Below are 27,684 nucleotides of genomic sequence, written 5' to 3'. Positions count from 1 at the left end.
AATTCTTAGACGAAATTTTCTATTTATCCTTCATTCAGAATAATCAAGGTGGTCATTATTCCATTTTTTAAAATCCAGTAGTCAATCATTTTACATATACAAGGCTATGAGTAGCTTTCCAACATATTTCCTCTTTTATTTGGGAGAAAAGAGAAAAAAAAGTCCGAGGTTTATTAATTGACCACAAATGCATATTCCAACATGAAAAATATGGGGTGATTTATACTTTAATTAATGATCTAATATATATTCCATTATCTTTCAGCCCTGTATACAATAATTCTCATAGTCTACTATATCTGCACCAATGCACTGCAATTTGCTGTCAAATTGCATTCAGTTTTGTCCATTGAAAAAAATGAATAATGTTTATTTAGCAAAATTTCTACACTCCCATTCCTTATTATTAAGTTTAACCAAAGACACAGAGATGCAGCACCTGGAACAATACTCTAGGTGATTTTAGGACTACCATTATTGGACACCTTAGGTAAGTTTATTCTAAAACATTAAAAAGTAATAGGACCAGCCCTATGAAATGTCCTAATAGTAATTGTCATAATTTTTAAATTACTAAATTGACTTGAAAGTTTTAAAAAGGAATATGACAAGAATCCAACTAATATAGAGGAGCACATGTGTACAAAAACTTGCAGAACATAATATGAACTGAATATATTAAGAATAAATCACTTAAAAGTAAGTTAAAGTTACCTGACCCAACTCCAAGGGTGTCTGTTTCTTCACTTTTTTGAATAAGACGTATAGGTTAAAATAATTATTAATGAGAGGGCAGAAATCTGAATGCCAAATACTTATTAATTTAAGTCCGTCTTGGAAAAATGAACTGAAGTTACAGCAGAGTTGAAATCATTAAGCAACAATAGGAAACATGGCAATGAATAAAGACAAAAGACAGGAGGGGTGAATGACCCATGCATGAATTTCAGAAGCAATATGAAGTGATTTTAACCTTACTTAAATTAATCCTGAAGACAGAGGACTATCTGCTTTACCATACATTTTCACTCATTATTTAATGATTAGAAAGAAGTAGAGGAAGCAAAATTACTGGTCCTCTGAAAAAAAAAAAAGCTTGTTATGTTCCTTTGATTTCTGCTGAACTTCCTCTGATTAGAGATCATATCACCTTGGTGATTGTCACTAATAAATGCCTTTACAATCATTTTCCACAAAGGACTGGTGGGAGCCATGGAAGGGGACAAGATTTTTAAGATAGAAATCCAGCGAGTGGTATCCTCTGAAAGAACCCAAAGCTATACATTACTTTAAAATGTTTGGTGTAAATGGTCAAAAACAATCATTTACTTCACACACTCCATGTATAATCGTCAAACCTCGCCAATGATTTCTGCAATATTGACATTGGTCAGTGCCTTTGCAAATGTAAGGCTGAGCATTTAACCATTCTTTTCTGCATCAATCAATCAGAAACACTTCTGGGCAGGTAAAGAGATACTTATATAATGTTCAAAAATCACAGTAGGATTCAGTCAAAGCCTATACTGTTTCTCACCAGTTCTGCTGGGAGTAACATGAGGAAGGACCTTTGATTTTCTGTGATTCTCATTATGAATCGCATCTATATAAATCACAGATTAGTACTTAGCAGTGCACATACATGCACTTCAAAAACAAAGCTTTCATTTTAAACTTTTCCAAGTTTTCTTTTCTACAGATTCCCTAGTAAATTTTAAATTTAATCTTTTACTATCTACTTATTTCTCCACTTTGACTATATACAGAAAAATTTTACAGTTAGAAATGTAGCCTCACTTGGTAATGAATTTTTAAAAAGTGTATGTGTTGGTATTAAAATGTCCAACAACCCAGAAACATTGCTAAATGGAAAAATTTGTGGACAGTTTACTTAACTTGGCCTACATATTCTGTAACAGCTTATAAAAAATCAAACTGGTCTGATGCTATTGAACAATGCTACACACACTGGACCTTACAAACACCTGAAAATTCCCATCTCTAGGGAAAATATATTTCTCAAGAATGCCACTATGGGAGGCAGGTCATATATAAAAAGCACTATATTTTACATTTCATGCAATGGGAGTTTGTGGGGGTCTTTTGACTAGTTAACAAAATGGAGTCTATAAGGGTTTTTGTATCTATGAGTCATTAAATAGGCAATATATATATTACTATACAGATATTGTTCTTTTAATCCAGACTTAATTTTTTTGGAGAATATTTGATTTTAAAGCAACTTTTTGAACAACACCTACTTGAGGTCTTGGGAAGGTTCTGCTCTGATATGGGGTGTCTCCACAGAGTGCCCAAACACTGCCCCTTCCGTGCCTAAAATACATAAATAAAATACAGTAAAATTACTTTGGAAAATAAAAACACATTGAAATATATAACCACAAATTGACACTATTAGGAGAAAATATCTGATAAAATCCTTTATTAATAATTTTAAATTTTTCTTCATATTTACATTTTCATTTCTATATAAAAATCTGAACCAACATCCTGTGAAGCTCTGGATTTCTGCTTTTACACATAGAAATCTGGAACACTGTCAGATCCAAATTTTTCAGAAATGGTTTGGCTGAATGTTTGTCTCCATATTTTGGAGAACAATTATTTTACAGAGAATGGAAATTATATATTGGTGTGGCAAAAACGCAGTAGAGAAATATCTGCTGCATTTTACATTCTGGTTATTTTGATTACTTAAATTGAGATGCCAAGCTTTTATAAGTTTTGCCTGAAGTTGCTGGCTTAATGTAGATATCTGACAGTTTCAGAGTTTCTTTCTATCAGATCTTTCTCAGTGAAAAATTTTATTCTCATGGAATGTTCTTTGTGTTGTTTTAGAAATGGAAACTAAGGTATCTCCTACTGGGCATTTAAAATCCAGACAAAGAAAATGGATAGCAGTTTTTAAAATCTGTATTTCTTCTCTATTGCATTTTGATTTATACTACCTGGTCCAAGTTGAATATGGTAACTCCACAGTTTTCATTAGAGAAGTAAGAATTTTCATTGAGAAACTCCTCTTCAATTAAAAAAAATACAACTCTAGTATTAAGTTATTTCAGAAAAAGACAATTCTTTAATAAATTTTAAATGCATTTCTTGAAAGAAAATGATGGGGGAAACAAAAGACAAAAAAATAATAAGGATCTTTGTTCTTTGTTAAAATAATAGAAAACTCAAGAAATTTATATGTAGGGAACAGCACTATAAAATCAGCATTTCTCTTACATCCCCCCTCTAAGGACTAAAGACATAAAGGTTATTTATACCCTCACTTTACATTTAATAGATAGAGATAGCCTCTGTACGTTTTTAGGCACTTGAAATTTGCCTCCTTTTTTTCACTCACTGACAACCATCATGCCTATCCTTGTTTACTGGTTTATCCTGGTTTATCCAATGCCAATGTTTTGTCATCCACTTACATAACTTTTGCTTTCCTTCTCTGAAGATGGTTTACTGGGCATTGTGTAAGGCAAATAGCCTAGAACTAGGCAGTGAAAGTCTTTCCAACGGAGAACCTCTAGCAAAAGGGAAAGATCTCAATAAAAATGTGCAAAATGGGTAATGCATTTATCTTCTATCAAAATAAGATCAAGGAAACTGTCTGGGATAACTATGGCTCATTACTAAATATTCTTGAATTAATTGCTATATTCCAATAGCAGAAGGTTTCTAAGACTTGAATTCTGAGTAGACCTAAAAATATACCTACAATATCTCATGGTAGGTCTGCAAGAAGTGCTCAGCAGAACACAGCCACCACTCTAATTGCTACAGTATTTTAAATAAAATAAAGTATTTTCAATTTTTAAAATATTAAAATATTTAGCAATTTTTTTTCAGAAAAAATGGATGTCAAAGAAGATAGCTATTAGGTACTTTTATATTTAAGCAATGATATTTAGTTTCAAATCATTACCAGGATTTAAAAGCAGAATGAGGTTATAAATGCCAAAATGGTAACATTAGTTTTTAGTGTTAAAAGGAAAATAGCCTGAGAAAGAGGCAAAAAACCCCCAAGCTAAGCAAACTTTAACCTTGTAATAATTTTCTAAATTCCACCTTCATTAAAAGAAAACAAAAATAACCAATCAACCAAAAAAAACCACCAACTCACCCCACCCCCCAAAAATTTAATTGTACAGTAGTCTATTAGCATGGAGTATTGAAGAGAGGAAGAGTAATGAATTAATGAATTATGGAAAGCCATAGGAGGAAAAAACCGAGCATTTCTTTTTTCCTAGTAATATTCCTAAATGTTCTCTACAGAATCTGTTTTTTAAATCTGGCAATGAGTTCAGTTTCTCTTTCCTTTAAAAGACCAGAATATCATGTCTGTACAGCCAGGCCTTCTGCCACTCAAAATAAAGCTCATCCCCATCTGTGAGGAATCTCTCTGGGAGCTGAATATCCAAAATCAGAGTGTGTTTCCAGATCCCATTCACCATTTTCATCAGTAAAATGAAATGCTTTCAGTGCCAAGGGCCCTCTTTATTTTTGAAGGTGGCAACAGAATATGGAGATGTAAACAAGTGAGCAGAATGCAGAGTTGCCGTGGTCTTATAAGAAGACCATGCCTGTAATATTTGAAAGAATATTGTCAATGCAAAGATGCACAAAATTCACTCTGAGTCTGACATTAAATGAATCAGAAGTGACAAAGGTATTATCAGGCAAAGACTTATAACAAAAGTTAAATGACAGCTAGTTATAACCCAATTTTAGTATCTCCTCACTTTCAGCATCATTATTTTAAAAGATGAGAAGGCATTTCTTCCCTAAGAAAATAGAAATTTGATAGAACGACTAAGTTTTTCAAGCAGACTGGAAATCCAGGCTGGTAGAATTAAAGATAAACTGATATAATTAAATAAAATATAGTTAAATTAAAACCAAACAAAATATGCTGCTTTTTCTATTTGAAAATGCAATATTAATGGGTTTTTTTTTTCTTCTCATACAACTTCAAAAGCAGTATAACAGTTCCTGTAGTAAATGCTTTATTCTTAAAAAATTTACTTTCAACAATTCAAGAATATCTCCAATTCCCTTTATTACATAGTGGAATAAAAGCAGACCTTTAAATTATTTTGGTTTTAGTAAGAAAGGTGAAAAAGATCAGTCAACCAGAATTTATTGATATGTTTCCTGCAGTTAAACAGCAGGGTCAAGAAAAAAGAAGACTATCAGCATTACTAAAAATACAGAAGAAAAACTATATTATCTTTTTTTATCAATTTACTATATGCAAATCTGTAGTAATTTAATGGGAAGCTGGACCATGTAGTTCAGTATTCTTAAGAAATGCTACTATACATGTAGCTTCTAATGACATAACTAAATAAATAGAACCATAAAACCAAATTCAAAGTCCATAGCACTATTTTCTAAATGAAAGAAATATACTTTAAGTATTTGATAAGTTACAATGTTAAAATAGTTATTTATTACAGAAATAAGTGAATGTTCTAATAACTATACTCCCAGACTTACAGAATCATAGCTAAGAACTACTTTGAGAAGAGTGAAATTCTAGTGAAATATGAATGAATACAAAAAAGGTACAAAAAGTAAAGGCTCGAACCTTAAAACCCTTTCAAGTACAGCTCAAAAGAAAGTAGTTAGGGAACTGAATTCAATGGAACATGAGTTAGAATGCATAACTATAAGAAGTGAACATTTTAGAGGAAATAAAATCACAAAGCTATGAAGTAGGTGCAAAGGATCTAAAATCAAAATTGTAAGTGTAACTGAACCAACCCCTCCAGCTTCTAGTTGAAGGGAATGAGTTAAGTAAAGACTTCACCAAGAAAGAAGCATCTGTGCAGCTAAATTACTGATCAAAAAATACCAGTTGTTATAGAGGTTGCTGGAGAAAACTCAGTAAACAGCACAAGCCAGGTAAGAGGCCAAAAGTTCCATTCTGTGTTTATAGAGAAACCTTTTTATCTTTTAAAACAGAGTTATAAACACCAGACCTTTAAGAAACATTATACAGCACAAATCAAAATTGGGCTTTTGCTACAAGCAAAAACAGTCACACATTCCTGCTGAAATGGAATATTCAGAAAGACCAGTATAGACTACTAATTTCTGCTCAGCTTACTGGTTTCTGAAATTCAGCTTCTGGAAAATAACATGTGTCATTGAAAAAAAAAGAAATGCAACATTGGCATTCGGTTCTGGATTATATTTGCTTATGCATGTGCATGCTGAGGAAGTTTTTTTCATTTATTTAACCAGCAAATAACCCTTTCATACTTTCTGAATAGTTAACTTTCATCACAAAACAGTATCTTTCAGTGGCTCTGTAATTAACTAGGATGAAAAGACCGAGCTGGGTTTTTTTTCTGTTTTGGGTTGGTTTGGTTGGTTTTATGGGGGAGCTTGTTGGAGTGTGCGTTTTTTGTTTTTTGGTTGTTTGGTTTTTTTTGTGAAAAGAATGCTGGCTTAGGAGTTGATAAGGCAAGAACTAAAAAGTAATGAAGTATTTTGCTGTGGAAAATGACCCACATATTACCATTATCCCACTCCTTCACATCATTCATGCAAGCAAATTACCTGACAATGGAATTGTGAATCATTTTGATGTGTACAAACTACATGCCATTGCAGCATCACATATGCAGCTCAGTTTTACCTTGATTTTTCACTAGGTTTTTCAGAAACATCAAGGAACATCAGTTACTGGGACTATGCAAGTACTAGACTGGGATGTCAAATTTTCCACTGAGTTACAGACTTTAAAGAAGGGTTTGTAAAACATTTATTATTTTTGAAGCTTGCAATTTTATTTTTTGCACATTAATTAGCTAAGTTAAAGCACTGACAGATGTCACAAAGAGGGATGGATAATCACAACTTTTTTTACCATTCAAGAGACCTTAAAAACACAGACTGTGTTGTATGTGTTTTCAGTTGGAACTTTTATGTTCTAAAAATTAAATTGCAATAAAAAAATCTTAATTATTTTATCATATGTACATAGATAAAATTTAAAAGGTTTTTTAATTAACCTTGAAAGCTGTTGTTTAACAATAAGACCTTGAATGAGCTAATCACTGCCAGACTGGAGAAACAAAACAGAACTAAGCAACTATGCAAACCAATGATCATTAAAAGATGACATAAAATGTTTGTTCCTTCTTTTGTAAAAGCCCAGTTATCATAGTTCATTTTGGGATGATTAGTAATGAAGCTTCTGACCCTCATGTTGGTCATGCATTTCTTAAAGACTTCTTAAAGATTTCTTAAAGATTTTTTAAGTTACTTGAAGTGTAATTTAGCTAGATACTTGTACTAAAAAGTAAGATTCAACTGGATTTTTGCTATGGAGATATGACTAAAATGAAAGTAAATGAGTTATTTTCTGAAAACATGACTGACATGATTGCTGGCATTTCAATCTTGCAGGGTCCCTCAGCAGCAAAACTGACTAATATTAAATATGAAGGATTCAGATATGATACTGATGTGGCCATATATATGAGGTATATTATAGGTGGGAGGTTGTAGTACACCCTGACTTGATGCAGTTTTTTACTTATAAACTAAATCTTCAGAGGTAAGCTGTTATTAAAAAGTAAATTCTAAATGGACTGATTTAGATTTAACTCAAAGCACTTGAATATGACTAATTTGTGATGCATATTTTCTGTATGGGAGTTCTACTGAAGCAAAGATTCTTACTAAGCCTTTCATTTAAATTAGAACAACTTCCCCAATAAATTAAAATTCAGCATCTTCAGTGAGCTAAATTTTGATCAAAGCAAATTGCAACTCCGGGAAATACTTGCAAAATTGCAACAGTCAGTATTTATCTTCTTAAATAACATCTTCACTTATTAAGTACAAACATTTGAAACATAGATTCCTAATGGTGGGCAGTTGAGACACCTCTTGTCTTGCACTGCAAATTAAACTGGATTGTGACTATTTGCCCAGTTTCTTATCCATGGAATTGTTTGAAGATTCACATCCAAAATCTATGTTTGGCCACCACTTGATTTAATTTTCTGAAAAGGTAAATCTATTTGAATAAAATCTAGACTGAGAATAGCAGTAACACAATTCAATTAATAATTGGAAATTACTGTTCTAAATGCTCCCTCTGAGATGAAAAATCCAACAAATGTAAATGAAACTGCTGAAAAGTCACATTAAATATGAATAGTTCCTCAAAACATGAATGAAATTGAAATATATATAGGGGGTTTAGAGAAAAGAGATTTTAAAAACATAATAATTTCTGCAATATCTTTTACTTTTTCCCCTATTAGGTATGGCAGACGGAGATACACATGACAATGAAAATGATGAAATACAATCATTTTCTGCTTGAATAAATTCAGTCTCCTTGAAAATTTACAACAGCTAGATATAAGAATAGACTTAAAGATTATATTGAGATTTCACAGTAAATAATTTCTAATACCAACCCCTCCCCACTTAAAATTAATCATCTTGTCATATAAATAATAATTTGGACTTGCACTTTTCTTAAAACTGTGTAAATTATTTTGGGTTCATTATAGTTCATCAGACACAAAAAGTGTCCCTGTCTACATTCATAAGATAGAATTAAATGGGATTGTTTTCATATTTAATAAGTAAAAAATATCACATTTTCACTTTGTTTTAGTAGATAATCCTAGATTTTGGAACACTCAGGCTTATGCTCTGATGAATAGTTAATGAGTTTCAAAGCAGAATTGTTGTTTCCCTGATGAAAAATGAATGAATCAATGAATAAGAAGACTTTCAAACAACAGTCAATATCTTCATAACCAGAGGACTCACCTGGAATGTAAATAAATGGTACATAAACTTGGATATCCCAACTACAAAATGGGAGAATGAGAAAAATGTTTCTCACCCAGTTTCAAGAACAAATTGCAATAATTTCCCATTTTGCAGTTTTCTGGAAAATACATCTGCTCACCCTCAAAACTTAGCCAGGAATGTCCATCCAATTTCATAGAATCATATAACCATTAAGGTTGGAAAAGACCTCCAAGATAATCAAGCCCAGGCCTTGACTGATCACCACTTTGACAATTCACCACAGCACTAATTGTAATGTCCAGTCATTTCTTGAACATTTCCAGGGATGGTGACTCCATCTTTTCCCTGGGCAGCCCACTGGAATGCTTGACTGCCCTTTCAGTGCATGAATTCTTCCTGATGTCCAACCTGAACCTCCCCTGGTGTAACCTGAGAACCTGACCAGTCCTGTCACGAGTCCCGGGAGAGAAGAGACCCACCCATCATCTTTCAAAAAGAGCTAAACAATCCCAGATCTCTCAGCTGCTCCCCGCAGTCCTCACTCTCTAGACACTGCACCAGCTCCACTGCCCTTCCCTGGACATGCTCCAGCACCTTGGTGTCTTCTGGAAGTGAGGTGCCCTGAACTGGACACAGCACTCGAGGTGTGGCCTCACCAGTGCTGAGTACAGAGGACCAGCACTGCTGTGGTCCTGCTGGCCACACTAGTTTTGATACAGGCAAGGATGCATCTGCTTCAAAAAGCTCTGAAATAAAATAATTTATGATCAGCTTCTGATAAAAGTAAAGGGTAGTTTCCCTTCAGCGATGATATTCCATAAATAAATAGTATGATTTTGAAAAGTTAAAGCTCAGAGGAATTTATCAGGAATTTGTCCAATAAGTCTAGCCACTTAGATGTTTAAAGTAGGAACATAGATTACCTATATTTTATCTGCAGCCAAAATGGAGAAATTGGCATCTCTAGAGGTTAGTTATTAATGATAATGGACTGAGACTAGAGCAACAATGCAGACAACCCAAGCACCTTGAAGCTTTTGCCTTCAACACCGGATCAGCAATTGATCTGAATTTCATCTAAATTGGGAAAATCTTGTTTGGAAATCTCACTATAACCATATCAGAAGTCATCTAAATTTCTTATCCTTAGCATTTTGACTGCTTCATAGGGTACCACATTCACCTTTTAAAGGTAAGTTCCCTGTGCCACATGTAAATGCGCATTTATTTCTGTTCTCTTTACCATTACTGTAACATACTGATGAATTGTTATGAGTGTGTTAGAATTACTGCTGCATTCATACATTTTAGTATGTTGTTTTATTTATGCTAAGGAGGCCACAAAGCAGCAGGACAATCAACCAGATTTTTTAAATATCTGTACTATAGTATTTTTACTGTATTGGAATTAGCATGCCATTGATAAATTATAATCAGATATTTAGATAAGTGTTTTTGTGCACCCTGTAGAAGTACATCATATGCAAGTACATAGTATGTATTTGTAAAGTTTTCAAATGCTTCCAAATATTTCTGAATACGTGCAAAAATTAAAATCCGTGACGAATTCTTATGTGTATTTCCACAACGCCAAAACAGGGATATGTGGATGTAATAAATTTTGGTGCCTATTAGACCAAAATGCAACAAAAATACTAGCAACTCAAATTATTGAAAGTTTTTTTATTTTTCAGATACTAGAAATAAAATGAAGCTATAATATTAATTCCCTATGAGGTTGTTAAAAGGTTTCTATTTGATATTAGCACTAGTGATTATAACCTATTATGAGTTCCAGTTCCTGCTTTTTATTAATGTTCTGGTTTTCTCTCTAAAAGTAAATTACATAGATGAATACATTTAAACCTGGAATTAGGTAACTTTTATTGCAGTTTTAAATGGAAATTCTGCAGCTGTGAGTGGAAGTGTGAATGTGGAACAGTAATTTTGTCACTTAATATTCTCACCTTCAAGTCTGCATAGCTGTGAAGCTATGCTTTTAATTTAGCAACAAAATGGAAGCAGGTGTATTTCAAACCAATTAACTGCAGTGACTGCAAGCCACCAATGGCTGGGTTAGCAAACATGAGCCTATTTGTTATGTGTACTAACCATGGCAAAGACAGCCTTTTCTGCAGGAAAGGATGAGATACTAAAGCATAGAGTAATATGGGAAAGTTGGCTGAAATATGCGTCTTTTGCCAAAGACTCAGATGATTTTTTCAGGCAAGAACTACAAGAGATGTGCCACATACCTTGCAGATGCTGTAGGAAGAGGGTTTATGGCAGTAATTTACTGCTAGATCTACCACTCCATTTTCAAGGTGGGACTGAGCTGGTCACAGAGCAATTTATCAGTGCCAGTCTCAGCAGTTCCTTCTACATCACCAAGGAGCAGCATGCAGGACTCAGACTATGACCACAATTCAGATTACTTGGCAAATGTTGCAACAGTCCAGCTCTGCTGTGAGTCTTGTGGCAAAACCTTCATCTTGTCTTTGCTCTTTTACTGTTTGTGAGTCAGGAGAGACTCAAAAATCACACTCTCATCACTGCTGCAATACAACTACCATAAATTCATCTTTCACATACCTATCATAAATTCAGACTTTTAAGATTTAAGCTCTTTCCACTGCCTTGCTACATAACAATGCATGTCTAGCTCAAACTAACAAAGCAGGGTTTAGTGCAGCATCAAAATTCAGTGCGGTCAGCTGCCAGAGAAATCTGTTATTCACATCCTCTTCAGGATTATATACATTATATTCAGGCATTTTCAGAACAGAAAACTAAATCTTGGGCACCATGACAGTCATGCCTAGGAAACAGACTGTCATACAATTTGAAAGTCATCATGAAATTAGTTATTTTGCTTTATCATTTGTAAGTTAAAAACACAGAAAAATATATTTCCTTTCTCCAACTATCAACAAAAGCTCATACTAGTTTCAGAGACAGTTTCAGAGACAAAGAAAATCTTTTTTATTTTGTCTTTTCTTCAGATAAACTGTAAGAGGTATTTCTCTATATTATCCACTTAATAAACTGTCATGATGCTTACCACTCCAGCCTTTCAGCTTACACTGAAGAGAACGTGACTGGGAAAACCTCTATTCTTTTATTCTCACACCTTCCAAAGGAATATACTTTTAGATTTAATCTTCCTTGTCCTTTAGACTCCCTCTGGCCTCTAGACATCACTGTAAGTAAAATATTCTGGTTTTTCCAGCACAATATTCCCTCTGCTCCTTTTTCTGTTTTACATTAAAATTCTATTTAGTATCTATATAATTTTTTGCATTAATTTTTTGTCTAAATGGAATTGTTCTGAGTTAGTGTTAGATTTACTGTCAAGAAGAAAAAAAAAAGAGAGTGTTTTCATTAAAAATTCAAATTCAGAAATTCTAATTGTCTTTTCCTTTCTTTGCAAATCTAAATATAAACCAGGGAGAAAAGTCCAAGAATGACAGCAACAAGTAAAAAAATTGCAACTCTAAAAAGCCTGAAAACAGTTCTGACAGCTAAAACATGAAACAAACTTGTTGATAGATACTCTTTCTGCACAATATGCTTTATCTATTTTCCCTGCTCTACACTGAGAGTGTAAAAACAGATTTAAAAAGTAGTCCATCAATTGGTAATGCTGCTAGGATAAAAATACCAAAAATAATACAATTGGCTTGCTTGATATGAAAATAAATACCTTTTAAAAAACTATCTCCCTTTGATGTTTGATGAGAAGAGACTTTCAGATGCAACTAACAATCTCACCTCATGCTTTCAACCAGAAATTGGGACAGGAATTTTTCAACTGAACCTAGCTTTTGTCTACTTCCAGCATCTTGCTTTGATGAACTTGGAAGCATCTGAGGTCATAGTACAATATTCAAGTACTTTTAAAATTTTCCATGCTGCTGTTATCTAGATCTCTGATCAACACAACACACTTTGCAGACAGTGATGTAGATAAAGGACAGGAAAATACCCTTTTACATCATAAGTAGTGTAACTTGCTGTCATTTCTATCACACTTTATGAATCAATTTGCTTTAGAATGATGATACTTAAGGGAAAGTTCTCTACTTGACCCAAATGACATTTTGGCATTTGTAAAGTGATAAGTCTGCCTGTAAGGACTGGAAGGCATTTGTTTGTACATGATTGTACATGTGTGTCCGTAAATATGTGTGCTCTAATCTACTCTCTAGCAGTGCTTTTCTAGCATACTCACAAAATAAGGTTCAAATGTTTTACAAATCTGACAGCTTCAATAAAAATCAAGGTATATGCTAAAGAAGAGTTACCATAAAACTGAATTCTAATGCTTCCTAAGTATGAAGAGGTAGATAATCCTATCCCACTATACTATACTGATATTAGTATTCTCAGGATATGTATATGATATTAGTATTGTCAGGATCAGCACAAGTGTTCTTCAGGTACTAAACCAGTAAAATTTATATTCAGCTCTTTATATTCAGTTCAGTTTAACAATGACTGTAACATATGACATCAGGAAGCATGGATGCGCAGGTTTAGTGTGGGCTACCAGCTTCAGCATGATGAGTTTCTGAAAAGAGAGGATCCTTCCTCTGACTGCTTTACCTTGCTAAGCTCATTCATTCTATCCTTTCTCATAATAAAGTGTCCTTATTTAAGCAGCTTTCTCACCTTCCCCTCACTGTACCAAATTTCAGTCAAAAGTGAAGTTGACAATACATCCCAAAAGAAATTAACCTACATGCAAATGCATGTAGTGATCTCTGGCTTTTTTGTCATGCTACCCACATTTCATTCTAACCAATGTGTTATAGCTTAAAAAAAAACCCTAAGGAATATAAATAAAACTACAATGAAGAGGACTGTATCTAATATGTTAGTAAAAACTAAAATTATAAAGAAAAAATTTTACTGAATTTATCTTAGATGACTTGTGACTAGACATAAAAAGGAACTATTTGAGCTCTGCTAAGGCTTATTCCTCTCTGATCATTAAGTTCAAAACCAAATCAAGTTCAAAAACCAGTTAATCTTCAACAGATGATACAATTAGCTGTGAAGTAAAAAATGAAGGAAATTCCACATTCTCTATAGACAAATTATTTCCCTAATCCTCTATTCTTTCATTTAAAAGATTTGTGTATATTTGGTTGATTAGTTGGCGTGAGGTATTTTGTGGGGCTTTTGGTGGTTTTTTTTGTTGGTTGGGGGTGGTTGTTTTATTTTGTTTGGGTGTTATTTTTGGATTTTGGCTTTTAACTGAGAGATAGCATCCCTTGTTTTACAACACATTGTTTCTCAGGGCCTCAAGACTGATATGAAATTCTCTTTAAGATGTTTTTTCTTCAAGCTGCACAGCACCAACTTCTTGCTTCCTCAGAAATAATTTTTTCTGGACAACTAACCAGTCCCATGGCTGTTGGCTCTATCCAGTTTACTGAACAATGGTGCACCAAACAGGACTAAACTCTTTGAAGAGGACCTTGCCAGTGTGAAAAAGGTGAGAAGATCTTCAGGGCCTACTCCTGTTTACACATTCTAGCTTCATATTTGATTTTCTTGTTTCACATGATGCTTTTGACCTTTGATCAAAATGCTTTCTAAATCTTTTTTTGGGGGTACCTTTAAGTATTACTTAGGATTATTTTGAGGTTTGAAAATTGACCGCTAGAAGTCAATTTGATTTTATTTTGCTGTTGTTTTTCCCTATAACTTTGGAGCAGGGGATGTTTTAGTTTGAAATAATTTTAAGACTTCTTTTCAGCTTCACGTTCTCAGCAACACTTCTCACATTACTTTTTCAAAACTCTGTCGTCCTTAAAATCTGTATATTTTTTTTTTACAATCTTGATATTTTCTTTTTTTTCCCTTAATGGATGTTGGTCTCCGAAGTTAAAAGTCTTTTGAAGTTAAAAGAAATAAGAGGGCCCCAAATATTCCAAAATGTTGTCACCAGGCCCTATGCATTAGATAATTCATTTTCTTTATCAAAAACCTAATTTGTGTAATTTTTTTTTGTTTGGTGGTCAACATTACCACATAGGTTATTTGCCCTTTCTTCAATACTCATGAAGTACAAATAATAATTTATTTTGTATCTCAGAGTAGTTATATAGCTTTTAGATGCATCCATCTCTGCCTGGATATTGAGGTATTTTTCTTCATTCTATTTTTGTGAGATAATTTTTACCACAGATAATTTCATGTCTTTCATAGAATATGTGTTGATTTTTACCACCTCTTACTTATAGAATTTACATTATCTATTCTTAATTTTTAGGCATTTCTATCTATACTTCTTAAACTTCATAACCCATACATATGTACTTTCTGAGCCTTGAGCAAAGCCACATTGTAATACACAATTCAAATACAAACTCCTACATATATATAGACGATATTTTTCTACAGCCAGAATAATAGCTTACTATGTTTGTGTCTTGGTGTGCTGAATTTAATGCTGTCAGACACTGTGAAATTTAAACTCATCATTAGCCACAATGAGGACAGGAATTTAAATTCACAATGTAGGCTGAAAGCTGCAGGCCATTTTTTTTTTTTTGTTTTTGTTTAAATATTTTTTTTCTGGAGTTGCTTTTTGTGTGCAAAATTATTCCTAGCTTATAGGAGTCTGCTATGAATAAGATTTGAAATGTATTGCAGAGGAGACGTTATTGGAATCAATGTTTTTCACAGCTTTACCTGCATACCTGCTTTATAAACTGAACTAGGGAAAACAGTGAAGTTCAAGATGTTACTGGTGGTGAGCTAACTTTTCCTCTGAGTAAGGCTTTGAATCAAACTGTGACTGCCACAGACTCAAACAGCCCTCAAACCTTCATGTGAGGCTTTCTGCTACTTTCCACCTAAATTTAGAGTCGATTCATGTAAGTTTGTAAAGGATGATGTATGTCATGACAAATGCTTCTATAATCTCACCATGCAGTTTGTGATTACTAAATAAATTAGTTTGTTGGAAAGTTGGGATAAAAATTTGCTTAAGGTTCAATAAAAAGAAAAATGCCATTTAGCAGGGCTTTCTAACATAAGTCAGAGAAAATGCAGTGCACTTCTGACATGCATTACATGTCTTACAGTAAGATGTACATCAGTTTATTCTTAGTGAAAAGTCAGATGCCAACAATATCTCCTGAAAAAGTAATAGTATTTCTCCTATTCTGAAAGCTTTAAAAATTGAAATCCAAATGATTTCATCTTCTAGCACCCAATGAGAATACTGCTCCAGGACAAAGCAAAAATTCTTTGGCCTGTAGTGTCACCATTATAGTGTGAGTATTTGGAACCAAATGCTCTTTTTGGTTTGATTTAAAAGTTAGCTTACTAAAAGTGGGGCAATTTTCCACTGAGCTTTGACGCTTCTCTAGCTCATGTGGATTTGCCTGGTGTAATTCTGATACCTCAAACTAGAAGTATTTTAAATTGCATCTGTAGACTTTACACAGTCCTTCAGCAGGAAACACAGAATATGATTAGGCATATGATGCAGAAATTGGACGTTTTTCCTAAAAGCATTAATTCTTACATTGGCCACAAATATCCAATAGTGGATATTGGTGTTAATCTTGGTGTTAACGGTTTAACCTGAAAATCAGATTCACTTGGTAAGTTTGAACCAGCCTCTGGATTGATGCTGCTCTGTACCAGAGCAAGGAAAATGTTCATTCACTAACCTTGAAAAACTGCTGGCTGCATTCTGCAAAGCAACAGCTCAGACAAGAACAGAATCAGCTTTAAAAAAATAAACCCTATTTAACAGAATTAAATGGATAACAGCCCAGAATGAGAAGAAAGGATTAAAATCTGTCTTCTCTTGTAACTGATGTTATCATGAAAAAAGGGGAAAAAAATAAGTTGATTACTTAAGGAGAGTTATTAAAAAACTATGGATTACAGAAAGGTTGACTCTCTAGCTAGGAGATGATTTTCTTCTACCTTTATTGTGAAAGAGTGTTATTTGACTGGGCTTTTTTCTTTTCCTTTTTTTTGGCCTGACTATATGCTATCTTCTTCTATTTCTCAGTCTACAGAACAGGCAAGATAAGTATTTTTCACTGAAATGGCTGTAGAGGAACTGACTATGTTTTCTTGCTCTGACAGAACTCTCTGCACATTTGTCTGCTTTTTTGGTTTATTCCCTTTTCAGAAAAATTCCTTTTACCAAGACTTATTTCACTTTACATACGTTTCTGAGACCAATTCTTCTTTTGCTTCCCTACAATTTTAAGTGCCAAAAATCAAAATCTTTATTTTGCCAATAAACTGTTACTATCCTTAGGTTAATGTATTCTTCCAACAGTCTACACAGTCACCTCCAAGCTGGTGTAAGTACACACTGCTTGGAGTTTGAGCTGGCTGGGTGCATTCTACCCTTAAATAGAAGATATAAATTTATTTAAGCAATGTCCTGGATAAAAAAAATTATTTATTCATTTATTTATTCTCACCATTTTTAGTCTGCCCATTAAGCTTTCATTTCATAGAGAGGTTTGAGTCAGATATATAAATGTGATTGTAATCAGCTCTGTAGCTGTACCTCCAGAGTCATGCCCTGACAGGTTGTTTTGTCAAGTGGTTAGACTACCACAATAATATCTTTCAGTCAGAGCTCCCTTAAAGGCAAGAATAGACATTAAGTGCTAAATAACTCATCAGAAACCTTATTCATCACTGGAGTACATATTAATGTATTCATTACTCAGGAAACCAAGAAATCCTATATATGTGATGCATTTTTGTTACTGACAGATGACGACAAAAGATTTCAGGTTCACTCAGTGTTCAGGATACCAAGAATTTGTCATATCTGCTTAAAGGATTAAATTTTAGTACCGCATCAAATACTGTATTACTGTGGTCAGATAATAGGGCTCCATAAGCCACCTTAAAATGATTAAATGCTTCCCTTCATCTTATGCCACTTCACTCTCCAAACTCCATCTGTCCTGAACAGCAATCCACCCACTGAACCTGGAAAATCCAAGCCCTTCTATCCCATTCACACTGAAATTCCTATTCAGTCTCACAATGCACTAGATATAAGTCTACTGTAATAACCACATATATAAAATAATAAGTTATTTTTCTACATTTCAGTACTTGTTATAAATATTTTATTTCTACTTCTCCAACCTAATTTGCAATTCACATATATTTCCTCATAATTCTGTCATATTTCCTTTTTATAGCCATAAGCCATACTTCTACTTTATCATTTCCTTTTAACTACCCTGGAAGACCTTTCCATATTTCAATTACCTGCAGACTCCCAGTCCTGCAGCATAGTCTTAAAACAAAACTGAAGTATTGATGCACTCCTCCGCGTATTAATTCTGATTATTATCAGAATATTATTGGAATATAGGTATGCTGGAACCTTCTGAAGCTTCCTTGACACATCAAGGCTCTCATCTTTCATCTAGGGAAGTCAATGACTGATCAAAAGCCAGACTGAACCCACTGTAAGCATATACTTCAGTGTAATGAAAACGACACTTGCAGCCCTTCACATACGTTTTCCTGACAGTGTTTTGATGTAAAAGTATATTTGCCCTATATACATCCTGCTATTAATCTGAGAAAGCTACCACTGTATGTGCTCTACTGTCCTTTTCCAACTTCCATTTTTCCACATGATCGTGCTATTTGACAATGAAGAAGGGTCTTAGGAAGTCATAATGACCTGCAATTTTTTTATGCCTCTTTTGTTTCTCCCAGCACTGCAACCAATAATGTGCAGACCTTTGTACAACTGCAATTCCCCCAGTGAGAACTATTTCTATGTTTGAAATATGGGAAAAAGTGATCTTCAACCAATTAGATCAGGTCATACAATACAGACGTGGAGCTTGATGTATCTGAGAAATTTGTGTTTCCAAAAATTATGGAGTGGTTGAACTCTACAGAACTAAAATCTTGGTAAAACTATAACTAAAAATTTTCTAAGTAGCTCCTTATTTCTTTTTAGAGAAAAAGTATTACTGTTGTCATGTTAATTATCATAATAAAAAAAATTCAGTTCTATCCAAGTCCTGGGCTAAAAGAAACTACACCACCCAGATATGCAGCAGTAAGAACAAAAATAATCCAGAAATTAAGTAGTAGTAAACAAGAATAATTCAATTTATTTAAAAGTAAGTAGTATTTTCCAAACAATTTAGACTGGGTTATTTAGAAAAAATTATGTAGCTGATTTGCAACATCTAGAAAACATAATTGGATTTGACTGCAGAACAGCAATGGCTTCTGAATGACGACCTATCCAATTTAAATTGTAAATCTATTTTTGCTTTGCCTTTTTAAAGGATAATTAATAAACATAAAAAGCCACATGTGCAAGAATGACTGACATAGAAGCTATGTAGACCTGGAACAAAAGAAATTACACTATAGTTTTTATGGGTCTCAGAAGAAGGGTCAGAGTAAAATCATGTTTAAATAAAGAACATTATGGAAAAATGAAGGAATTACATAGATCAAAAGAACTTGTAGGAGACAACATGAGAGTTAAATCACTGTCTCTTCTTCTTTGAAATCATAGAGAAATACCTTTTTACAAAGCAAAATGTTTGTAAAATTTGGATAGAAAAGTATGAGTTGAATGGGAAAAAAGAGAATTTCTGTTAGTGTGCATTTAGCTTTAACTAAGAAACCCATCTTGGAAGACAAAACAGAAAAAACCTCATTTACGTTGTCAAAAAAAGTAGGTGCAGTTTGACTAAAACTAGGTGAATTCCAGGTTCCTTCATCCTTCTTATACAGCTGCTAACTACAAGTTTGCTTCAAGGAAAAAGAGAAAAAACCCAAACAAACTATACTAACAGAGCCCTCCAGTGAAGGCTTTTATATAAGTTTATTTCACAGCATTGTCTCAGGAAAAGGTACGCTGACCTAAGGGATTTTTAATCTTTCTCAAAAGTGTTCTGGATATGAGGATAAAGCTGCCTCATGATGTGTGCTTGCACTCTCAGGAACAAGGTTCACCAGTACAGTTCTGTTTCAAGAGTATCTTACAGAGATCTTATTGCAGGTAAAAGAAAAATTAAATAAAAGCAAAGGGAAGAAAATTTTGAACTAAGATTTAAATAAGAGAAGTAAAAATCAAACAGATATTCTTGTTCTATAGCTGCAGAGAGACACAAGAAGACCCTGTGGTGCTATAGATGCTTGGAAGAGCAGGATGAATATAAAAAAATGGAGAAAGATTTAACCATGTGCAGAAAGAAACCCATGAGCCCGCCAGAAAATGAGCTTCTTATTACTACTTGTTTCCCCAGTTCTTTAACAAAATGTTCACTTCACCAAGCCTTTCTCTTTCCTCCCTCCAAATCCCCATGATACATCCTAAACTTGTAGGCAGGAGGCATCTCTGTGCAAAAGGAAAATAGACAGTTGCAATTCTAACTGCTCTCTCTAACAACGTAAAAATTTGAATCCTTTTCTTCTTTCTTTGAGTAATAAAGCAGAAAAGAGCTTATGCAGTTAAAAGAAAAAGCAAAACTAACAATGTGAGGAAGAATAAGAATTTAAAGTAAAACAGCCAATTGCCTAATTTTAAAGTGAGAGACTCTTATATAAATATATAACTGCAATATCTCTAAACCAAAAATACTACTTCTGATACTATATTTTTCTTATCTGGGAAATAAATTGATATCTGGATTCCTACTCTGTTTCTACTATACCTTCCTACCTACATAAAAATTTACAAATAAAAATTTTACAAAAAATAATCAGTGAGAAGCTGTCAACTTAATTTTCAGATTGTTCTAATCAAGAATTTCTTAGACTGACTTATAATAGACTGCTTTTAAAAGCTGACCATTAACAAACATTCTTCTGAATGCAGGAAAAATAATATACAAAAAATCCTACATTGCCATGGTAGTTTACAAATGCCCATAAGTATACTTTGAAAATTAATGACCAAAATAAATAATTTATTGGACACATTCACAGTGAAGTGTTTTCAAAGAGACACTATTGATTGCTACAGAAGAAAAGAAAACAATTTCATTGTAGTACTACCCTTAAATAAATACATGTGAGAGATTTATCTCCAAATAAGCACATCTTATTTTCTCTTTTTTATATTCAACTTTTGTTTTATTTCTTCTTCCATAATTCCTTTCCTATATTCACCCCAAGGCACCATGATAATAAAAACCACAAGCTTGAGAAAAATAAGTTAAAGAAAAAAATTCTGGTTGATGTTTGACATTATGATTTCCTGCCAGGTTTCATCAGTCACATCATGCCATGTGGAGTAATACAGTCTGATTGATGTTGCTCACAGGGACTCATCACCTTTCATGTGTTTGCTGAAGAATTTAAAGGTATCACACAATCTTTGGATAAAATTAATTCTTATGGTGCCAAATATTTGATTAAAAAATAATGATCATGACATGAAAAACTTATGAATGCATTTCTCAGTGGTGGGGATCTAATTCTTAGTGCCATTTATAAGTTGTTTTATTTTTTTAACATATGAGAGACACTTTGAAATCTCCTGTGTCAATTGTACATTTAAGATTAATTCTCTCAGCATTTAGTATTATGACCAAGTTTGAGCCTTAGCAGGATTCAGCATAACTCTCCTTTTCCACGTTATGCCTGATGGGGCCCTGCTTTCTGCAGATTGCTGAACACCTCACTGCCTACGGAAAGCAGTGAATTAATTTTAATTCCTTATTTTGCTTTGCTTGTGTGTGTGACTTTTGCTTTACCTATGAACTGCCTTTATCTCCACACATTGGTTTTCTTTTCAATTTTCGCCGTTCCAGTTCTCTCCCCCACCCACACCGGTGGAGGAGTGAATGTAAGGTTAAATTGCTGGCTGTGGTGAAACTATAACAGTAACCTTAATTTCATTATAAACTAATACACCCAAGTCAAGGCAAGGTTTTTCAGATGAGCCTCATGAAATCTTAATTCATATGGAAGTTAGACTTGATACTTTGTATACAGAAAAAAAACAAAGGCTACCATATATATAATATTTTTAACATTTTACCTAAACAAATGGCACACACACCACAAAACAATCCATAATGTAACATATAAAGCCAAAACACAGTGGTAAGTGTGATTTGTACCACAGTTGATCCTGAAGAAAAATTTAAATGTGCCTTTAGAGGAATTGATATTTAGATTATGCAATATCTTCTGGTTGGTCAAAAAATCTCTGATAATGAGAAGATGTTTTCTTCTCCAGTGGACTAAAATTGTGTAGAAGATTGATAGTTTAATTACTACTAAAGGTATTTAAAAATATATGTTTACATGCATTTAGAATCTGTATTATTACCTTACCTGTTACTTTCAGTCTGTCAGCTCCAATGACAATCTCATCTTCATCTGCAGAAAACAACACTCTTCCACTGTCACTTGCCCTCACTTCAAATCTCTTACACTGAGCTTCCACAGCATCAGCCCCTGAAACCAAGGAAGGGATCATTACATCTAAGATATTTTGTAAGAATTAATCATTGGCATAAATTGAATATCCAAAACCTATTGAATACATGATGATTTATGAAAATATTTGGCTTTCTGTAAGCCTGATAGAAAACTTGCATTATAAAATACTGTTAAAATAGTTTACAGAAATAACTATGAAAACATCTATTTCAGCATTATGTGGAAATCAACACTAATATTTAGAATGTACTTAAACACTGAGATCTTGAAATGCCAATTCAAACAGAGCTTTCTGGGGTTTGTTCAGTCTAAATTGCAGTTTCCTGCCAATGAACAAATAAAGATAACACATGACCTTATTCTATCAAGACACACAACTCAACACAGCAGAAAACGGTATTTTTCATTCAGTTCTACTGAAAAACTTAGAGAGTAAAATAACAAAAACAACCCAACAAAAGAAAAAAAACCATGGACTAAGATACCAAAATTTATGTCACATTTTATGAAACAACATTCCCAAATGTCTCAAAGTTCAAAAATCCTAAAATAATTGTGGAATTGGACAGATATATGGATTGATCTAACTGCAATGAAGACAGTTTGCAGGTACTAAGACTTTAAATTCACTATGCTTTTCAATTTACAGGTCTTATTCTTACTCTCCAGTGATTTGCGTACTAAATTGTTTCTGAAAATTTTTTTTTATTAATAAGTGAAAGCAAACATAATTTCTGAAAATGGTGTTGAAAAGCAACCAACTGCATATGGCACAACAAGACATAAAGCAAGATACATTAATTCAGGGAAAAATAATCTGAAATTTTCTCTATGATCCCTAATTATACTTGTAATGCATTCCTGGCATAAATCTACATGTGCAAAAATTGTGTGGAGGGCATTATGAACAAATAAATTTATATATGTTATCTCAGTTTAATAATCTGGTTAAAAACTTTGTAAAAAAAACTCTTCCTGCATAATATGTATTTATTTTAATATGCAAATGCATAGTATCAAAACATGTAATAAGGAATATAAAAACTGTGATAATGAATTTTGGTCAAGGAATTGCCTTAGCAGTTCATAATTTACAGAATCAGCTATGGGATCAAAACAATTCCTCTTACTTTCAGATGAACATATGTTTGTACTGTAAAAAATAATTGGCTATTTTTGATTCACAATGAAAAAAGAAAATGAAAAAATAAAAATACTTGTGATGATGCATTTTGTTGAATTTAGATATGTTTGTTCTGTAAATGTGCAAAATGGTATTTTTTTCCCCACTCCCCTCCCTCACTGAAGTTTTTTAAAATGTGTTAATCAGGTTGTTTGCTTTGTTTTAAAAAAATATAAAATCTTTGTAAGAACAGAGGCAGATTTCAGGTTTCAGATGCAGATGTTTGGGCATGCCCTTGTCCTGCAACCATAGTTATGGTTCAGGAAACCAAAGGATAATTACAAATAACTTAATACTAAACAGTTTCATCTTTATTTAAGAGCTGATGACAGCTTAGCCACCTAAAAAAAAGTGGCATTATAAGTACTGTGACATTACTAATTTACACCCATCAAAGTTGTTAGCTGTGTAAGGAAAAGAAATTAACAAAAAATGTGTCAGAAATAAAAAAGAGAAAAGACCTGCCACATTCTTAGTCATTATATATCACTCTAAGTGACAGCCTATGTTTCAAAAACAGCTTTTAAAAACTTGAGATGTATTTAGGATAATATAGGTTTTCATTAAAAATGACTTAAATAACAATGGTCTGGAACTTGGACTAAGGACTCCATATATTTTAGATGCGATTTGTGCTGCTTCAGAATCACATAGCATAAAAATACACCTAGAATTCAGCTAGTCCAAAATACCATTACAGGAAGTAAATAAATTTTAATGCTAAAATAAATGGGTTTTTATGTTTCACTCAGGACTTAATTGTGTACTACTTGGTATTCCTTATTCCTGAAATGGTAGTTAGCGTGTTCAAGGCACTTTAGAGATTACTAAAAAACATAATACATGTTACATCTGTCTCTTTGACATAGAACCAGGTGTGAATGTAATAAAACTGGTTTAGAAAAGTTGAACTGCCTACAGAGTACTCAGTGCTATCAAAATGGAATTCTGTTTTGTTTCATTTTCACTTCCCAGTTGAAATAAGAGCAAGCAGTTGCATTTGCAATGTATTAAGGTATTATCTTCTTAGCTGTAAAGCAAATTGCTTTGCTCCAAAACCACTCTACCAACATACACGTTTTATAAAATGTCTGAATTTTTAATAGTGCTACTAATAAAAACAATGTCAAGTCTTAGAATATTATGCATGAACAAAGGAAGTATTTTGAAATTCTAATCTCAAACTTGTAGAGCCATCACTATTTTCAGCAATTCATACCTGCTTGAATAATGCATACTTCAGTCCAGAGAATCACGTATGAAAATCTATCTTCTAAATTCTGTTTGGAAAGGTAATTTCTATCAAACACATGGCTACCAGAAAAGCTGTTTAGCTTTGCTACTTCTTACTGTATTGTTATTCTACTTCATCCTAGACATGGAATTGGCTACATAACAGCTTTAACCAGGTTCAAGAGATGTCTATGAAAAACTCATCTTGTGTTCAGGAAAACTATTAACTTGTAAATTCAGATGTATAATGCTCAATTAAATTATTATGTTTCTGTGAAATTCCTTTCATTTAAATTATATAGATGAAAAATATGTGTATCATATTCATATATACATGGTATGTAATGATGGTTTATAACACATGCTTTGCGCACAGCAGTTGTATAATTGAAATTATCATCAAACCAGCTACATTTAAAATGGTACAGAGCCTAAAATTGTACATTTTAACTGTAGTGAAGACACATTAAATGAAAATTTTGGGCAGTACGTGCTGTAAAAATACAGAAAATTATGGTTCTGTAATCCAGATTAACAGTAATAGAGACTAAATTTCAAAATAAAAACTATTTTGAATTTGAAGAGAGTTTGACTTACTAATTAAGAAATATAATAATATGAAAAATGAATGTTCTAATATTTTTCATTTTAAAGTCAATGATTACTTACAGTACTTCATTATTATTATTCAGCAATAATAATTAGAACCATTGTTTGCTGTGATAATAAATAGAAATAAGAACTCTCCAGTCTTACAAGGTTTAGATATGATTACAAACACTAGCAGTGTCTGATTTCTCAATCACCTTCCATGTCCATCTGGCACACAGCAAATTCAGACACAGAAAAAGATCAAAAATCAACAACCTTAAATTGAATATAGGGATTAGAATTCAAATGGAATTACCACAAACTGATCATTGTAAATAGGAAATATGATAAAGTTTCTTCTGGTTCTTCAATGAAAAATGGGTTATTTAAACATTTATTACATGCAGAGTTTTATAGAGAGTCTCGATGACAAAGAAAGTTACTTTTATGAGAATGTGTTGATGCTTCTGAGATTGGCGATTAAATAGATAAATTATTTTTAATAAAGATTCAACACTCATCTGGGTCTAAGATCAATTTTTGACAAGTATACACCTAGATAATTTTTTTTAATATTCATAGGAATTATAAATATTATGGTATTTTGGACAGCAGAGATCTTTAAAAATTTTCAGTGAATGCAAGAGCAATTGTGCAAATGAAGGATTCATACCAGCTGAACAGAACAGAAGCAATGACAACATATTCTCTGTTCAGTTTGCTGAGGAAGGGAAGGGATCATCTTCATTATATCTAAAAAGTGTGAAAGGAGAAGGTAAAAGATCCCTTAGCTCTCTCTCAATAGTTGGTTCTGTATGTAGAGATGTCAGAAAGCTATGGTTTCTAGGAGAGGTTGATCTTCAAGGTTTCCTATTCTGATTATCATCTACTCAGGCAAGGGAAGCTGGAGCAAATACTGGGTGAGAAGAAACAAAGCACACATTTGTTACCTTTTGTGGAAGTGAACAATAACATCTGTCAACATAAATTATTAGAATAGGAATAAGGCACACATTATTATAAGAGGAAACTCAGTAGGACCATCTGAATCAGGTGGGACACTTCCTTCACTGTGACCTACAGACCCAGTAATATCCATCAAAGATTAGTGATATTGGTCAAATGACATCTGACAGAAAAGTTCTGCTCTCCCAAGCTGGTTTTACTTCTAGGAACTTTGTGGAATCCTAGAATCATTATGGTTGTAAAAGACCTCAAAGGTAGAACATTAACCCGGCACTGTCAAGTCCACTGTTGATATGGTATATCAGTTTCACTGCAAAACACATCTGAAATATTGTCTGTCACCTCTACAATAGATAGAATACATCCTTCCTGCAATCTGTCTTCCTGGTGCATCTTGACATTGGAACCTATGTTCAGCTATGTTTCAGCTACGAAAATAGTATGTGGGAGTAGCATACCAGCAGCAGCAGACAGCACTCTCCATCGTACTTCTAGATGAGGCCACAACAACTCAAGAGCAATTCTGTCCTTTTCTGTCTACTACCCCTAACATATGGTAATTTCCATGAGACTCAGAAATTACATGGCTGAACAGATCAGATACAGCTGTTCATAATTTCATCAGCTATGAGCTATACTCATGGGGGAATGAAAGAAAATGTGATTCTCTGCGTCTTGAAGGTTGTTTGAGCTTTAAGTCAACACATTTATTTTGCTTCCATAATGGTTAAAAGGATGTGCATTGTCTGTAATTTTAGCTATAATATCTTAATTGCTTATATGGCTCCTTAGATAAGAAAGCCATGCAAGACACAGGAAGATATGTCAGGCACCAAAATTTATCTGTAGGACCTCACACTGTATGTTTTGCTCCTTTTATAATCCCATTAAGGTTAATTTACTCAAAGCATGATCTAGATTCATGAACTGAGTCTTGCAGCAAGTAAAATGACTTTTGTATCAGACTGATTTTTCTCACAATACTAGATGTGTTATAAACATACAAAAAATATAATAAACATATATTAATAAATAAATATACATGGTTTCTGTAAATGGATAAATTTTAAATTAGATTATTAAATAAAGTATCTAAAGTATAAAATAAATAGGTTAAATTTTAAATAAATATATATATTATTTTTTATTACCAGTTTTATGACATTCTCTTTCCTACATGTTTTCCTTTATTGTCCAGGAATGTTTCTTTGTGACATCAATAAATAGCCACAATATGTTAACTTCTTTTTACAGCTGCATTTATCAACTTAGCTTACATTGACAAGCATAAAAGACCAGCTCATGCAATTGTATTATTTATAAATCTAACATATTTTGTGCAATGCAAAATGTGAATGGGAGCAGAAAGCTAATCAGTTTTTCTTACATCATGATGAATGCAACCTGAATATTACTAAATCCTAAGAGAATTGTCCAAGTCTTCAGTCTTATCCTTAACCCTG

At 33.1% G+C, this 27,684-nt stretch overlaps 1 protein-coding gene across 1 annotated transcript in view; it reads right to left on the bottom strand.

Moving 5' to 3' along the window:
* SGCZ (sarcoglycan zeta) overlaps positions 1-27,684 on the bottom strand; it is a 172,447-nt gene that overhangs the window by 21,176 nt on the left and 123,587 nt on the right. Inside the window, exons 5-6 of the mRNA XM_058803911.1 lie at positions 22,141-22,263; positions 2,262-2,334 (exon numbers count right to left, since the gene is read on the bottom strand). Of these exons, the coding sequence (XP_058659894.1) occupies positions 2,262-2,334; positions 22,141-22,263 (196 nt within the window). The remainder of the gene's footprint in view (positions 1-2,261; positions 2,335-22,140; positions 22,264-27,684) is intronic.

Source organism: Ammospiza caudacuta, chromosome 4, assembly GCF_027887145.1.
Source record: "Ammospiza caudacuta isolate bAmmCau1 chromosome 4, bAmmCau1.pri, whole genome shotgun sequence".
Taxonomy (NCBI): Eukaryota; Metazoa; Chordata; class Aves; order Passeriformes; family Passerellidae; genus Ammospiza; species Ammospiza caudacuta.
This window is presented reverse-complemented; position numbering and strand designations above follow the sequence as displayed.